This window comes from Helicoverpa armigera, chromosome 5 (assembly GCF_030705265.1).
Source record: "Helicoverpa armigera isolate CAAS_96S chromosome 5, ASM3070526v1, whole genome shotgun sequence".
NCBI classification, from domain to species: domain Eukaryota; kingdom Metazoa; phylum Arthropoda; class Insecta; order Lepidoptera; family Noctuidae; genus Helicoverpa; species Helicoverpa armigera.
The window spans coordinates 10,024,937-10,043,006 of NC_087124.1; the positions used below are offsets into that span (position 1 = coordinate 10,024,937).

The 18,070-nt window shown below is 33.3% G+C and overlaps 1 protein-coding gene across 9 annotated transcripts in view; it reads left to right on the plus strand.

Annotated features, from left to right (window-relative positions):
* The window catches only part of LOC110374441 (GTPase-activating Rap/Ran-GAP domain-like protein 3), a 232,592-nt gene that overhangs the window by 206,087 nt on the left and 8,435 nt on the right, over positions 1-18,070 (plus strand). For all 9 annotated transcript variants that reach the window (XM_049842489.2, XM_064034553.1, XM_064034552.1 and 6 more), the window contains 4 exons: positions 9,601-9,690; positions 11,362-11,443; positions 17,119-17,225; positions 17,869-18,000. In XM_049842489.2, the coding sequence (XP_049698446.2) occupies positions 9,601-9,690; positions 11,362-11,443; positions 17,119-17,225; positions 17,869-18,000 (411 nt within the window). The remainder of the gene's footprint in view (positions 1-9,600; positions 9,691-11,361; positions 11,444-17,118; positions 17,226-17,868; positions 18,001-18,070) is intronic.

The following is an 18,070-nucleotide window of genomic DNA, read 5'->3' on the forward strand; positions in this document are numbered from 1 at the left end:
ATGGAAATAAATGATAACGAGTCTAATGTGTTAGGTTAATAGTACCACACGTGTTCTGTAACATTGATTACAAACTTGTAACACGTTATATAACTTTATCTTTTATGAAACCATCATATGATTTAACATGATTTTCGCACAAAGGAGCGAAACGAACCTTTTATACAATAGGTACGCAATACAATAAGCAACTGATTTAGTGATTTCCACGTAGCCTTTAAAAATAATTACTTATTTCATATTAAGAAAATCTCAGAAAATTCTATTACGCGCCACAGTAAGCATGGCCTCCGTCTATCAAGTGGGATTAATTAAATAAATTCTTTATTTCTTTTTGCGTCACAATTTTATAATAATCTCTTTGTAAACAAATATACAAAAGCAATGAAATTAATTTCACGCAAGCAGGATTACTACAATGAGTTCGCAAACGTTTTTTTGGACAGCTCATCCCTTATTTGCGGTATCTCAATTTTCGGAGATAAACGTGAAAAGCCGACTGTGCCTGAAGGGAAAGATAAATAAATAGCTATGACATATAAACTACTATTTAGTTTGAAATACAGTGACATGAAAGCCGGTCCTCCTTCTTTGTATGTTTTTGATGAGGAAAGGTTGATTTTTATACCTATAGGTAATAAGTTTATCCTGTGTAATGTATTAAACAAACAACGGAGCTTATGTTGGATATTTTTACACGAAAACTGTTTTTTTTTTTTTTCAATTAAAATGATGCAAAATTAAATTATGTTAGGCCATAATATGATAATGGTAACATAATATGATTTGAGAATAATGGAAATAAATTAAACTATCTTGGCCCTACTACAAAAACTTAAACCCCTGTTTTACACTTGTCTAAAAAAAATTTGGCTGCAAACTGAACCATATGTCAACGTCATAATTTGACATTTTTTTAGACAAGCCTTAAACTGACGTTAAAAAGTTTTTGTGGTAAGACGGTAGAAGTTTAGAATTTTATACATTTTATTTTATTGGGTGTACTCGTTACGATATGAGTAGGCAGGCTGAACACATCTTGAAATCCGTAACTAAAGTATGTAAGTAGGTACCTATAGGTATGTTAGAACCTAGTTAATATACTTGACAAGCCTTATTAAGAAAGGGTCACTCGATGGGTTTTGCCCTAATGATATATAAGCACCCACATAATACCAGAGGTTTAAAGAGGTGACCTATAAAATAGGTAATAACTGTTATATTAATTTTGCTTCATTGAGTTTATATATGAATACCTAATAATAGGTCGCTTAAAATTAGTTTATGAAGTAAAGAAAGATTTGATGATTGGGTATTTAATTATTATATAACATCACTTAGTAGCCTAATACTATACTTCACACATCCAAACTGCGGTTCTTCATAGAAAAATCGACGTTCGATCGAATATATAAATTATCGCGTAATGGCTTTTCCGACTAACAATTATAATTTCAGTCCAATTAATGAAATCACACTGAAGGCATGCGTGAAATTAATTCTCTGAAACTGATATAACATTTTCTGAATAAAATAAATATACATACTGAATATATTAACATAGCATGATTGAATTTTTTTCACTTTATTTTATTTTTACAAACCTTTACACTATACCTAACTCATAAACCGAAAGCAGAAAGATAAAACTTTCTATCAGATTTGATTTATATATTTACTTAGTCAGTATATAATTTTTCAAGAAATCTGTCTTCTTGATAGTGACATATCTTTTCACACCTCAGTCTAGTCATAGGAGACCAATTTCCGTGTCGACAATTCGTCAATTGAGTGTCGTTTTTCTTTTTCTCACTTTCCTGTAAAGGTTTCTGAAATACAGCCATAGGTTTTTTTTTTACGAATGGTTTTGCAAAACCAATTCCGTTGCCATTACTTTTTTTGCGAAAGCTGTATTATCCTTTTACTTTTCTAAATAAGGAATAGACAACTGTCTTTCAATTTTATGTCAACAATTACGGTTTAGTTTGATCAAAAATTAATTCATTATCTATTTGGTCTGTCTAACCCCTTCAAATATATCTATCCCAAAAGCTAAGACTTCGCAATTAATTAGCTAAACAAACCGATACCGATATTCCGTCCACAATCGAATGCTGTAAATAGATCCAGGAATCGATAACCTATCGATACAAGATCATAGTGTTGGCCGGTACTAATTAGGCAATTAATCTGACGGGGTCATCTGAGCGAATGAAACAATTGAACCGTCACGTCGGTTGACAATGAGAAGCTTCGGTGACATCATTTATCGCACTTCGGTGGCTATAATTAATAATGGGGTTGATTAATTTAATTGAATTTAGCTAGTAATATTACAAAGGGAAATGTAGACAGTCAGTTCGAACCACAGTTACCAATTATATGACCACAGGTACCTAGTTATTAGATCTATTTTCTATAATCTGCAAACAAAAATGCGACACACAAAAAGAAAATAGATATATGCACATTCAGCGTCCGCAATGCAGACAAAATACGATTAGTAGTATGTTTAAACTGATTTATAATACTGGCTGAAAGAATAAAAAACCTCTCACGTATGAGATAAAAAAGGTCAACCCTCCACTAACGCCAGACGTGTCTCACTTGGCAGCTAAAGGGTTGACCACAGAAGATAACGTCACTGAAATGGACAGTAGGATTATTCTATAAGCTTATTACTTACCTACTATAACACGACATTAGTATCATAAGTTGACCTCTACTGACATTATCACAGAAGTGTATAAATTCTGTTAATTAATGAAAATCAGCAAATAAACACTATTCAATAAAATCAAAATACAATTATTATATCGAGTGCCACGCATTGCAGCTAACTACACTAGAATTAATTTGATTTGAAGTGGTAATTAGTGGCACTGAAGCCTAGCTTGTGCACTAATGTTATGAGCTAGCAAGCACTTCAAGTAAATCGAGTTGCAATCGGAATGTACTACTCGATTAATTTCTAAGATCCATATTAAACGTATTTCTTTGAAACCAGTTGCTTAATTGAAGGATCACTCTCAACCGAGTACTCGATCAAATATTATTACCGAAATTGGAATGTCCCGATATTTAAAATATTTCACCAAAATTACGTTGTACTAATGAAAGTTCTTGAATATATAAGTAATCTTGGCTTTTAATAGAATTGGAAAAAATCTAATAGTGAGTACTTGTAGAGTTTTCTCAAAGGAAATGGTTTTCTGAAGTGAATTCATTGTTTTATTGCCTGGGTCGGGGCTCAAAGAGAACTTTATGATTTCCTACTTTGATTACATCTATTATGTTGCAACCACCTAACTGTTTTTCTGATCACGGCCGATTCAAATGTAGAACTATTTATAAAAATAGTTTTATTGTTGCGGTAAGGAAACCTTCAAAAACCTAGTCTATCGAAAGGCAGTTTGCAAGAGATAATCTAGGTAATAAGTCAGATGAATCCTCCCTACGTTTAATAAAGGCACTCACGCAAGGGCGCCGATATTAACATTATTTTATAAGGTAGCCTTTGACTCCCAGATATTACGCCGTAAATATAAAAGTTTTAACTTTTATGAAATATGAATACCTGAATGAAGCATGCACTCTTTTTACGAGCCGTTTATGTTTCATTTTTCAGTAAGCATTATTTATTTTCGAACACGATCTTTTAAATACCTATTATGTAAAAGGACAATCACTCCTTTAGACACTAAATTAAAAAAAAACTCATTTTGTTCAACTGATTTGTAACAGTGACAGACCATGAAGTAGGTTCATTAATTCAATTCCAATAACTTCAGTCTTATTATCCCACGACAAACTTCATGATAAATAGAGTAGCTCATTACGTGTAGTCGACATAATTAACCGCCAACCGATTCAATGAAGTGAGAGCACATTCATACCGACTGTATTTTAAAGTTAATTTAACGCCTCGATGAGTTTAACTTAATCACTACAAATATACACTACTATAATAATAAATACCATCACGGAGATAATATACTGCCTTTTTATATAACATAGTAAATGCAATTTGTTCCAAGATGAAACATAGTTTTTCATAGTTCATAAAACAAGCGATATCGGCGTCAGCTACAAAGTCACCTTTATCGGAAAACTTCGCCTCTGCTGGTAATACGTTTTTTCCACTCTTTGTACATAGAAATGAGTAAGCAATATGTTTATCAATTTTCATTCAGCCACGCGGCCTTCGCGGAATATTCAGTTGGCGCTTTGACCTTTAGAAGTTTGCTTCGGTTAATAAACTTGTGCAAAGGTTAATCAAATTCTGCCGAACATGAAATGCGCATCATATTCCCTGAACAAAAAACTATGTAGGAAATGAAAACAATTTACCATAGATTTACGGTTTTCATCTAAACTGGGCACTGATCCAACTAGCGATAGCATCCAATACTATATAGGAGTAATAGTAGGTATTGTTTAGTATGGGGATCAATGACCGGTTACGGCATCGTAGCAAGCGTAGCATTTACGACGGCTACGTCGTAGTAGTGACACTACGCAGCCATGATGCTAAGGAATGCCAATTTTATTACGAGATGTTTTTTAGATCAGTAAGGAAGTACTAAATGAAATAAGGTTATTTAACGAAAGCATAGGTACTCATGCTGAAAACAAATGATTAATTAATAAAAAAAAATGCTAACCTTAGCATATATGTATATTGGTAGATATATCTGCGTTCGAGAACTCTCTTCGGTTTAATCATTTTGATTGAAAAAATCAGTTTTTTCATGCAGGTCGTTACAGTAGGTATCCTGGTTTCTCGCATTTATTTTCATTCACCAATACGTTTCATCGCAACTAACTTTGTGACCCAATTAAAATGTGTGCCTATCGTGGATAGGGATTTGAGTTCCCAGAAACCATTATACCTTTATTTCGTCCACGAATGTCTGTATCTGATTACAATGTATTTTTTTTCTTTAATGCCAAGTAGGCCAAAAATAGTAAGACTGATCGTGGCAATAATTTGAACCGATTCCAAAACAAAAGTGCAAACAGGAAAACAATTAGATAAGTTGTGTGGTAGTGATATGTTATTTCTATTAGTTTTGTAATAAACATAAAAATCACCCTTATAACTAATTCTATTCTTGCTTCATATTTCGAGCAACATTATATTTGTTTGCAATTCTCAAAATCTACAATAATCCGAAATATTTTGCAGAGAGGCTCAAAACTTATTGAATTCTAAACAAACAAGGCAGTTGTTTTGTTATACAATTTAAAGTTAATTCAAATTGAAATATAACTTCAAACAAAAGTGTTGTAACACAATTTCCAAAATTAATATTGAAAGAGGTAAACCAATAACGCTTTTATAAGCAAAACAAGATTAAGTATTATTGGATTTGCGAATCTTAGTTCGAAATGCTCTATTAGGTGTTCATTTGATCACAATTATACAAAGTATGTGGCTAACCTCTGAATGGATTCGGTTTTTTTTTTTTATTCGTTATGGAATACCTTAAAATATATGTCATAGGATTTAATGTGATTAGGTACGACATACCCGATATAATTCAGGCAGTTTAAGTATTTTGTATTAAGTGTCAGTCAGTCTTTAAAAAAAATTAACTAAAGTCAATGTGGATTGGTGATTTCAGACTTTAAATCTCAATCCCCTCAAGATGTTTTCCTTTATCTGAGTCATCAAAGATGCAAGTAGACATATACATACAACTTTGGAAAGTTACATTGGTTCTTGCCTAACCTGGAATCGAACACACACACTCGTACTTACCTAGTTGCACACCATCTTGTTTTGCATTATAAATTTTAAAATTCAAAGAACCTTATCGTTATAGCTCCCCTAAACAAACCACAATAAACGTTGAAAAAGTTCCTTATTTTTATACAAGGCGTAGGGATTACAGCATTCTTAAAATTTTGAGGTACGAGACGTGGGTCAAAGTAGACCTTTTGTAAAAATGTGGCTAAAATACTATGGAAATTCATATACCTTAGTAATTCTGTGATTGAGGGAAGGTTTACGCGGGATTGGCAGTGTTTCAGCTATGTTAACTGAAGCATAGAACTATTTTTTGACCCGTGTTAAGACATAGGTAGGTCAGATAGACAGTTTTCTTTATGGCTTTATTATTGGTGCCTTACGTAATAGAGTCAAGGGTTCGCATTTTCATAGGCAATCCGATTGAATTTTTATAAACCATCGAATTACTCAATAATCAACCGACCTAATCCATACCATACCAAAGAAATTAAAAACATAACAACATACAGACAATATTTTTTACATAATTTACTGACACGATTTATCGGTTGTTTAAGTATAACAAGACACTCTTGTTAACGAAACTAAATCCTTTTCACAAGTTTTCATATAAACAACTCGTTAGCCGTTCTTAATAGTCTTCAAATCAACATTTTATCTAGACTAATCAAGAAACTTTGCTAACTAGATAATAAAACGGCTAACTATCGGCAAGTCTCATAATTCATTACATAACGAACAGTTCAATATTGAAAATTTCTTATTTATAATCCAGTTGGATTCTCACCTAGGTGAACTGGTGTCAAAAGAACCAAAATAAGAGCTTGAAAGGTATTAATTCCCATACATTATGACTGTTATTTGATAATCAAATCCAAAATATAATCATCATAATCAAATCAAAGTCTGTATAAGAATACACTAATAACTTGTATCGGATTGTTAAGTATGTATATTGAGCATGTAAAGGCACCTTGACCCACGACGATCCATGAGCATACATTGTATCTTACGTCACGCCCTTTCCGCGAAGCCGCGTGACTTTGCAATATGAACTGACCCTTATATTTAGGCCGAACGGTGCGCCCCAGTTTTTGAAGAGAATATCGAAAAGCTCGTTTGATGGATTTTTGCACGAAAAATTATAATAGGCTTCACAGAAAGCCGGTGCTCAGAGAAAATGTTTAAATAACAATATTCCAAAATACTTTTAGAGTTCGAAGACGGATGGATAAACCTTCCTGATCCTGTAGGATGTATTTGCGAATCCCTTTTGTTACACGTTCCAAATAGACCTTTTTTATCCACCGTTTCTCCTCAAATACAAAATCAAATTGAGCCGGCTTCTGTATCCTGAAACTTTCCACATACTGATATCAGGAATCCTTTAAATACACTCCACGGATTATGTTAAACCGATATTCGCTACCCGACCATAAACAATTTTAGTAACGCGATTCCGCCACGTTCGCGCGCATATAATCTGTCAAAACGCGCCAGTATCGTATCGATGCACATTTTATGATGAACCATATTGGTGAAAATGGCGTCGCGTTTGTTGGCGTATTTACCGGCCGTACTGTCTGTTTATAGTTATTGGAAGTTATATTAACTACTTGCCAGGCGGACTTGACACTAAATAGAACGTATAGGCTGGTCTGAGGCAGCAAGGTTCCTACTAAATGTAGGTTAAATGTGATGTTATGCCCATACGGTAGGTAATTTGCTCCAAGCCTGTTCTAACATATTTACGAGACGTAAAAGAGTACGAATTGATTCAATATACCTACATAAAAAGGGAAAATAACACCATGATATCTGAGAAGGTTCTAATATAACCCCGCGGGAATTATAAACAGTCTCTAGGGTACTATTGAGTAGCTAAGGGATATTAAACGATAGTGCGATATATCAACCACGATCACTAACGCGCCTACAGCCATTCGCCATTCGTTATGGCAGTTACCGCTTCTTAATGCGAGGCCTACTTTCTGAGGAATACGATTTGATTTACCTAATAATTTTTCCAACTCGTATTAGCAGAGCGATCTATTAAAACACTTTTTACTAACATTTGCCACCTATTTTCGGATTCATAACTTTCAATTTAGCTTAGGTATCTATCAAAATACCTTAATAACTTTGTTTTCGCTTAAAATATAGATTAATAAAAGATGGTTTTCAATACATTGTTTCTAGACCAACAACATAATAACGAGCATTGTTTACTTAATAGAAATCAGATAACTGAGGGATGCTTGAGGATAATAATTAAATTATAAAGGTATCTGTTAAATAGTTATGCAAGAATTAATTTAATATAGAGATTAATTTATTATTGGACAATTTATACAACAGGCAAGATTTTTGAATATTAAAATATATTGAAAACATAAACAAAAATGGCTGACATAGAGCGATTCTAAAAAAATGAGAAGCTCAATAACAGTTTTCAATAGCAATAATCATACTCATCTTCAAGATAATAAATGTCCATTTAGCAGAAAACCTAAATAAGTTAGTAGGTAACATTAAATTCAATCAAAATTTGTAATCGCTGAATCAGTTTGATTGAAGTTAAATCATTCGCAAACAATAATCTTATGAGAAAATGTTGTTTATTCGTAGGAAAAATTCCCTTAATATTTTTCGAGTATCTTCACTCATAATAATTCCTTTTTATTACAAAATAATGACATGTAAAATATTCATAACGTCTCATTGGCATTGCTTTTGGAGCGCAATCAAATATTCATAAGAATGAGAAATGTTCAATAAGTTGTATAAATCACGAGAGAACAATTTTTTTCATTCGAATTTGATTTTAATATGAGTAATGTTCTTTCGTGATTATTAACCTTTGAATTACTTGTTTGTCAATATTTTTTTATCAAACCATTTATAATAATTAAGCTTCACGCTTTGTTGAATTTATTCTGAAATCGGTACGAATCTATCTAGATATTAAGGAAAAACTTTGATCTCTTATAAAGAGTTATATGATTATTTTCAATTGTATATTATACCTACAAAATAAGTTAAGTCCCAATAAAGCCGTATCTGAACCCAATATCGTATATCATTATACAAACATTTTGAAACTTGCAAAACTTTCAAACAGTCTTCATCCGCGTGATTGAGTTTTTCCATTCGTATCATCCAATTGGAAAACTTCGCAGTTACCGGGATCAAGTAACCAAAATAGAAGCAGAATTGTTGAGTGGGATTTGTTTTCTTTCTTCGAATATAATATTTTGTATAAAATATGTACGATAACAACTTATTTCCGTACCTGTTTACCTTCAACGGTGAAAATGACAGTTATTTTACTTAAGAGTTCTGGTACCGGCTGTTTGGGTATTGAAAAGGCGTTGATTTTGTTTGAGTATAATAAAAATAACATGTCGTTAATAACACTATAGTGTGAATTAGACATTAAAACCTGATAAAACCTCTTTACATGACACTGGCCAGAAATGTTAACAACATATTTTTGAAAAAGGAACACTATTTTAGTGGCGCAAAATTAAAAAAAAATTGATGAAACATTTTTCGTGTGTAATTAATATTTTTTTGTTTTTGTTATTTATTTATATTTTGGCTTGTGGCATTTAAAATTTATATTTGAAGTTAAACTAGTCTTCGTCAATTAAACGATTATAAACATGAATCAAAAGCCAACCAATTTGAAATATCAACTAGTAATTACTGAAACATCATGTGTTGTATCGCTGTAGGCCATAATTTTCGCCAATTACTGCTTCCGAGCGAACATGACTTACTAATAATGAGGTCGGTTAACACTTGAACGATGAATGTCAGTTAATATGAATGTTTGTTCGCAGCTGTCTGCGTCAGGCGACCCGGGGGCTTTGGATGCCGTGGCCCGGCGATATCGCCTTGAAAACGGCAACTCATTGGGGGAGAAGGATGAGGTAAGGATTTTATACTAACTTTAGTGTAATATTTATTTTTAGTTTTAATTGGGTTTTTCCGATTGGTACTTATATGTTTTCAAACTAATTATTTTGTTATTAGTTCTTTCTCGCTCAAAAAAAAAATATTCCAAACATTGTTTACTGGGAAAAGATTTATTATCCGAGTTTGCGAGGAAATTCGGAACACCGCAAGAAACTGCTCAATTTAATACAAATTAGCCTCCAGCTTTTACGTGTAATTACTCAGTCATTTTTAAATGACGATAATAATAAAAACACTTCAAATTGATATATAAAACGTATCAGTATTCGGGATAAAGGCACGCGTTAAAACTCCGTCGGGACGTAGTGACCCGTCCCAGCTTCGCTCCCTCGAGCTCTCTTAATAAATCATCACAATGACATAACAAGCGTAATTACTCACTCCCCCTATATATTGCAAAAACGTACTTAAAAACATACATATATAAAATAGACATGAGTTATGAGGGAAAAAGTTGTATAGCGAAATGAGGGCTCACCAAAAATCATTGTTGGCTTTTGTCAAAAGTTTATTGCTAAATATCCGGCAGCCTTGTGCTCATATGTTGAGGAATTTGAGAAGGGTATTCGTCTCACATGATTACATATATATTATACACGTGTCCTGCTTTACTTGGCATGTGCACAGCCGGGGTAATTACCTACGTCTGAATAATAGCTATATTATGGAGAATATACTGCAAGGCTTGGCTGTATGCTATAGGTAAATGTATAGTTACGTGGTCATTTTTTTTAAGTCAAATAAAAATATGTAAAAATACCTAGAATTTGCAAGAAAAAGGGAATTCGACAGATGCTCGAATAATAAATTTCGCAAAGTTTAGAAGCCACAGTCGTTTCGGAATAATTTTACGTTTAAACGACAAGTTTTTATGTCTTAAAGGCTTCTGCCAGAGATTATTCAAGGATTGTATTTCTATCAGATCCTAGAATACTGAAATGGAAATTTTACGTGTGCCTAATTTATTTTATGATAAGATTGAGATAACTAATTTAAAGATAGGTAATACCGAGATATTTCACCTTACAAGAAAACTATAGCTATAACAAAGTTCATATAGCTAGACAGGTAAGGTATGTTTATATAGAAAAATATTTTCACTGACAACCTTTTACCTAACGTAGTTAGATTGAAGAGTGATAATAGGAAAAATTCAATAGTGTAACACGTTATGAATTCGGTTTTTTTCCTACAATACCTATCTATGAAGGTACATTAGAGTATCACTTTACTGACACTGAATTAAGTCAAGATGTTTGAGAAATCTTAATTAAAGGATATAGGGAAAGGAGCTAACGAGGCTATCACTTTGTATCTAATAGAGGTATCAAACGGAACCTACTTGTCAATAAGCGGATATTAGTAAATAAACCGACGGAACCCGTAAAATGTACCTCTAGGTGCATAAGGGGCATGCTTTCGTTTACCAACTTATCCATAACGATAGCCAAGACATAACTACAATGTACTTGCCGCCCATTGGTCAAATAGGTGATTTCACAACTGAAAGTGTTTTGGTTATCGTTATAGTCAAAATGGTGCAGCCCACCATGATACTTTTACTTTAATGCTAATTGATATACACTGAAAATCCCAGAATTATTGAAAGTTTCATATTTTTCCAGTTATTTGGACCTCCGAGCGCGCCTGTACTTGAAAATCCGGAGTTTCAGACACGATGGTACTTCAAGTATTTTCTTGGGAAAAGTAAGTATTAATTAATTTGTTTTCTTTGATGTCATTGTAGTTGTGGGTAGGTACTCGTATTGTATAGAAGTCTTTTAAAATTAAACATTCTTCAATTCGATTCAAATATATCTAAATGTTTGTTACAATGTCTAAAGGTAGTTGAAGGGCTCATTTTGTAATTAGTACAAAAAAGGCTTGCCAAGGCAGTCTTCTCAAAAGTTCTTCAAAACTTGACCTAGTTAAGCTGAGAATTTTCCATAGCCAAAACAAGCATATTTGTAAATCATATTCCATAACAATAAGCGTTGTTTGCGCCTATCTGAACAAACAATTTACGTAAGTGAACGATGTTATTTGTACTAATCTAAACCAGATAGTATCTTATGTATTATTCAGTGTATACCTTCAGCTTGTTACGTAAAGTGTTTATAGATTTTTATTGTAATTCTTTCAGTGAAAGCTCCTATTTACATACATTTTTGAAAGCCCTGTTTCTCCTACTTTGGTTTACGACGAATTAACGATTTGACACTTTTTATAACTAATGATAAAACCGCTGTTGGAAATAAATATGAATGGCAGAGTAAGCATGACCAAATTACACTCGCACAGAATGAATCTTTTCGCTGAATAGACACTGCTAATGAACTCACAGCCGTCCCCACTGCAAATATATTTGTATAATTAGTGCTGGCCTCTGAAATATTACATGAATGTCGTGTAGAAAATGAGTAATCAGACGATTGAAATAGAAACTGTCTGGATACTATGTTGTTTCAGTGGCGGTTCGAATAATTTTATTCCTAGTGGATATCTTATGAAAAGAAAATTCATGATCCGTGAGGGAGCGATGACTGAAATCTTTCCTTTAAATAAAGTTTCACGTCTCGTCTTTACAAACTTATACTGTGAACTTCAGACAAGTAGACATTAAGTTTAAGTTCATCCTTTTAGTTAAAGTTCGTTAAAACCGCTTGGGATATTTTAATATGAAGTAAAGCTATACGTTTATAATTTTAAATCACATGCATTCATTTTGTGCGAAAAGATTATGTACATACTATACTTTCGGCTCGCGAATTTCGAGAATTGTATGTATATGATGTATCATATATTTAAATATATCTAACGTTTATCATACCCAGCCATCACTTAATAGATTCAAAAGTTCGTCGGCGTTAAATAAAATAACAATTTAAATTAGGTAGATACGAGTACTTAAGCACTGTATAATTTTCTTACTCATAGATCTGTTATCTGTAGGTACCCTACAGCCCACATACTAATCAAGTATACAGTATAAAATTCCACTGTTATACTGTAATAATATTAAAATTCTTCTTCTCGATCCGATCCTTGAAAACACAGCCCGGGACCTAGGATCCATATTGAATATATAATAGTAGTAGATAGATATAGACTTGTAAATAGATGTATGAATACTGAAATCACTAACGGTGAATTAATTTTCTTTAGAAGTTAGGTATACCGGGAAAAAAACTAATCCCTAAAGTGGTTCATAGCCATGTATATCCATCAATGTTAACTCCATTCACTATAGATATCTAACTTGTGTTGTTAAGCCAAAGTTCGCGTCACACATCACCTTGGTCGGGGTGAATGACCCTATTAGTAGTAATGGCTATAAACGGGAAGTCAAGTCACAAAGCATCAACTTTCATATGAATACATTTCTCTACAGTCTACGTAGTTATTAAGCCCTTGTGTCGGTTTTCGCCTATGATTTGATAATGAATTCTGTCACGTTCAACAATAGCAAGTCGTTTCCAGCAGATGTTTGTGACAGTGCCCTACCTTTTGTTATTGGACCTATAATTTATTACAGTAAGCGATTATGTTGTTCCAGACTGGAAGGCTCTAGAGAAAGTAATTTAAAATTGTTCTAATGTTGGAGTGAGAATATAGAGACATCTTTATGAGTTGATCAATAGTTTACTATGCAGATAGTTGCATTAGTGTACCTATAGGTTACTGTAAAAACCCGAACTATACCGTAACTATATACTGTAAAACCTAAGATTTACCGACATGAGTTGGTATATGTAAGTATTTATTATAAAGGTAGGATTTTTTCAGACTATTTCTATTCGAATTCAGTACATGCTAGGTTTTACCAATGTGGTCTGGTAAATATTGGTTTTAGGAATAAAACAATGATAAATCAATTTATCGTCATTTGTTTTAAGCAACCATTAATCAAAAACTTACACAAAATTCTAACTTTTTAAATATTTTTTATTTCGAAGTTGTATTTATAATTTAAAAGTATTGGGGATGTAGATGTGGAGTTAAACCTAGCTTGTGTTGAATTGAAATGGCAGAAGTTCGAAAAAATCATAACTTTATAATGAATTCTTACATTACCAACTCATATCGGTATATCTTAGGTTTTACTGGAAAATCCTAGGATTTACCATAGTTCGGGTTTTTACAGTAACATATACATATGTTTATACGTGCACAATATAGCAGAGGAACTTGTAGATTTATCGAATAGCTTGTCTGGAAACAAATACCGCGACCCTTTTTCCAAAGTTCACAATCTTCAGTAAAAATACAGATCCACATATAAAAATCCCCAGCGTTTTACCACAAAATCCCTCTCCGTGGTTTACGTGAAAAATTGCTATTCCCGTTTCAGTGTGTAATGGTGATGGTTCAATCAATGTCCTGGTGGACGTTTATCGATACATTCTCTCGATAAATCGCTTCATTTATTTCTGACCAGATGACAGTTTAGTCAAACGCATTGCGCAATAACATCGATTATGTCCATAATCATAATAAACCATTATTGTATTTGGGAGGACAGGTGTATCCTAAAATACTTCAATTTTATTCATTTATCCATTTATTTCAGGCATCAAGACTTAAAGTATATATACTCCAAAACAAACCGTTTAATATAATTTTCATTTGGTTCCATATAACCTAAATACTAAACTAGTGTAAGTAACTATCTCACAAAATTAACTTGGAACTGTTCCCACCGGACTTCTCCGAAAATAGAAACATGGCATGCAGTGCACTTAGACTGGGGATTGTGTTACTCGCATGATATAAATGTCCAAATTGAGAATCTCCCTCCATTCTAAGTCCAATTTAGGACTGCGTCGGTGTATCATGAAAACCTATTGGATATGACAGCAAAATGCGGTGTTATGCTTTAGAGAGTATTCAGCTTTATATGCCCTTATCATAAATACGTTGCTTTTGCTGAAATAACTGACAAACAAAAAACAACCGCTTCTTACAGTAGATGATATAACATTCCCGCAGTCGTCAGAATTGTTTATAAATATTCTTAAAAGCTTTTCGAACGTGCTCAGAGTCGCTAGCTCGTAGTTTTCATAACTAAATTTGATATAACCGCCGATATAAGCCCCTTTATTGTACGTGCGTGACATAATCCCGACGTCACGAAGCTCAAACTTCTGCTTTTATAGCTCTATTATCATTAGATATATCTTCGATCGAACATAACACTATGTAAAGCACTCAAATTAATTTCTACAAACGAAGGTTTCTCAATTTCAGGGCAGCGAGTCAATGACACAGGTAGCTGCTTATTATGCTAACTTTGTAACAGCGGTTGAGGTGCTTATTAGTATGCGGGCTCAAACAGTCAATTGTTTAGGTCTTATCTCAATGACTATACATTTCAGCGTTACAAACATTCTTCACTGTCAGACATACAATCGATATTCAAACAAATGTTCTTAACAGAACATAACTTTTTAATTACGGCCACAAACTAAATAGTAGGTACTGGGTTTTTTTAGCAAAAACTGCAAATGATAATACGGTATGGAAATCTTCTTTTATAGCATTTTTCTCGACAGGGTACACAGATGTTTACAGTAATATTAGATTTCCAAATTGACTTAAACTGACTGAAACTAATAACCACGCGATTAAAAATAAATTAAGTTTTATTTAAACCTGCAAACTCCAATAGAAACGGTTTTCTTTGTATTACAAACTATTTCTTACTTTACCCAAGACGTTTAAACTCCGTTGCTTTCAGTATTGATAGCTTACACGAGAATCACACGTATCACGTAACACTGATATTAAATTCCTTCAAGCGTACTTTTGTACTTGCTTGGAAATAAGTTTTGCACAATAAAATAAATATATCATAGAGCCTAATGTGCCAGCAGCAGATATCTATCGGACCTGAAAAATTAAGCGTCTATTGAACGGCGACTACGTAATCTAGACATCACTGTACATTACAATAATTCAGCTTTTAATAGTGAAGAAAATGCCCTACGTTCACCCAGAAATCATATGCCTATTTTGTATATAATAGATAGGTAGGTGCATAAGCAGTTGCATCAATTACTTGCAAATCCCTTCTCAATAATTAATACGCAAACCTTACATCATACATACCTACACATATGTAGGTACATACCTATATCTAATGGTAATTATCACAAAACATAATTAAGACAATGTGGGGATCTCACATTGGCGTTGCAAATCAAAGGCGGTTTATTTATTGATGATTGTTTAATTATAACTTTCCGTGGAAACGTAGGACGTAGGTAATATTCACATACCGCGATCTGTTAAATGTTTATGAAGAGTAAGTGCGTTATGAAGACGTATAATATGTATGTACTCACAATAGAAATAAAAGGCGTATTGGATCTCAAGCTCTAAGCTAGCATAAAGGCTTCCAAGTTATTGAATTCCTTTATCAAATAGAGGTTTCATATTTAAGATAGATGTGAATGAACTTTTATTGTTCTTCACAAGCGTTACGTTATGTGTTCGCAAAATAATAGGCCATTTATAGAACTAAATTTAATAGTAACCTAGTCTATTTTGAACTCCCTTTGACCCTCATTATTCTAGATTTATACCTTACTAAACGCTCACGAACCTACTTTACATTCTGAATATGAAATACCAAATAAAAATATAGGTATAAAAGCTTTTAAAACATTTTCCATTTTATTTATAACGTCCATGACATTCCTGGAATTTGAAAATTGAAACGTGAAAATCGCTCTGTAGCGCCGATGTTAGAATTTATTCGATAAACATAGTGATTTTATGAATACAAATTATCAAAATGTGGTATAAAATAAAACAGAATTAGTGGTATATAAAGGCATTTCAAGAGATTCCAATCATTGGGATATCTAAGCACTACACATTCGGAAAAAATAGCCGTCTCTGTGTCTAATGTTTTTCTCTTTTATGCAGAATTCATAATATTAATAAGTACACAAAGCCCAACCAGCATTTATTCAACTTCCAACTTCAACTGTAATACAGTTGTAGTATTAAGCTTAGTGGCACTTTCCCAAATTGTTTACGCAGGTCCTAGGTAAAGTTTGCTCTGTTGATAGAATTTTGGTAGTTGGCTGTTCGGCAGGTGTCGATTCCCGGAATGCGATCCAAAGTGGTTAATTTCGCAATTTTACCTTAGTATGTATAAATAAGAAAGTTATAAACAGTGTAACCAATTTGAAATTAAAATAAGACATGTACGATTTTAGCTAAAATAGTAAACTGAAAAATCTAATACGAATAACCTACTTCCTTCAATATCTAATCTGTGTAAGTCCATATCGTTAAACTTACACGACTGTAGTCAGCGCTGCATTCCAGTTGTGTCTCAAGCTATAACATCTTACATCATAAAATGTTTACAGTGCATCAAAACTACATCGGAGTGGATGGATCCAGGGAGCCATACCTGCTAAGTGTGGTGCAGGAAGGAGGCGCGGGCCTTTTACGAGCTATACTCTTCAATAAAATGGTGAGATGTTATTTCTAGCTTTCCCAATACCAGATGTACCTATTTATCAACATAGCTACCACCTAGTAAGTCATTAAGTTCCATTCTCGCTGACAGTCGGTTTCCTTGAACATGACGTCAGGAATAAGGGCCTTTACGTTTATAACACCCGTCAAGATTTCAATCAGTTCTATTTTGCACGTCAGCGGGAATTTGAAGCGCCCTTTACCTCACATACAAAATTAAAGAAATAGTTTGAATTGGTTTACGTAAATGTACACCTAATTAATTTATTGGCACATAAAAATCTTGATTGAACTTTATTGATCGCTATACCATTTTATGAACTGACGAATTAGTAAAACTGATTTTATTGCCTACTCCTTGACTGGCGTTTTAGTATTAGTTTCAATGGCCGGCAATAAAATTTGTTGACTGGGAAGAAACCATTCATAGGAGCGTTTATAGCTCAGACGGTTTATTACGAGACGTCATAGTGATCCAGATTTCAGTGAGGGTGAGGGAAAGGTACAGAGTAAAGTAATTTCTCAATACACGATATGATAAGTCGCAACCTCCCAACGGCATAATTTTCCCACTGGAAACTGAATCACACTTCTTACTTACACAAAGTACCTTTATTTTCAAAATTATGCTTTTTCAGGGTGCCCATAAAATATATCTTCCACCGAGCGCTTGGAATAGTGGTGGTGGTCAGGCGCCGACAAGACCCACAGTAAAACAGATTTTAGGACAATTCCCGTCGATGGAAAGAGTTGACAAGGTTCCAAGAGAAGTAGGTTTCGATCCTAATTAAGAGTTGATGAATTGAAAGTTTCCTGTGCTTCTGATGAGTAATCTATTCG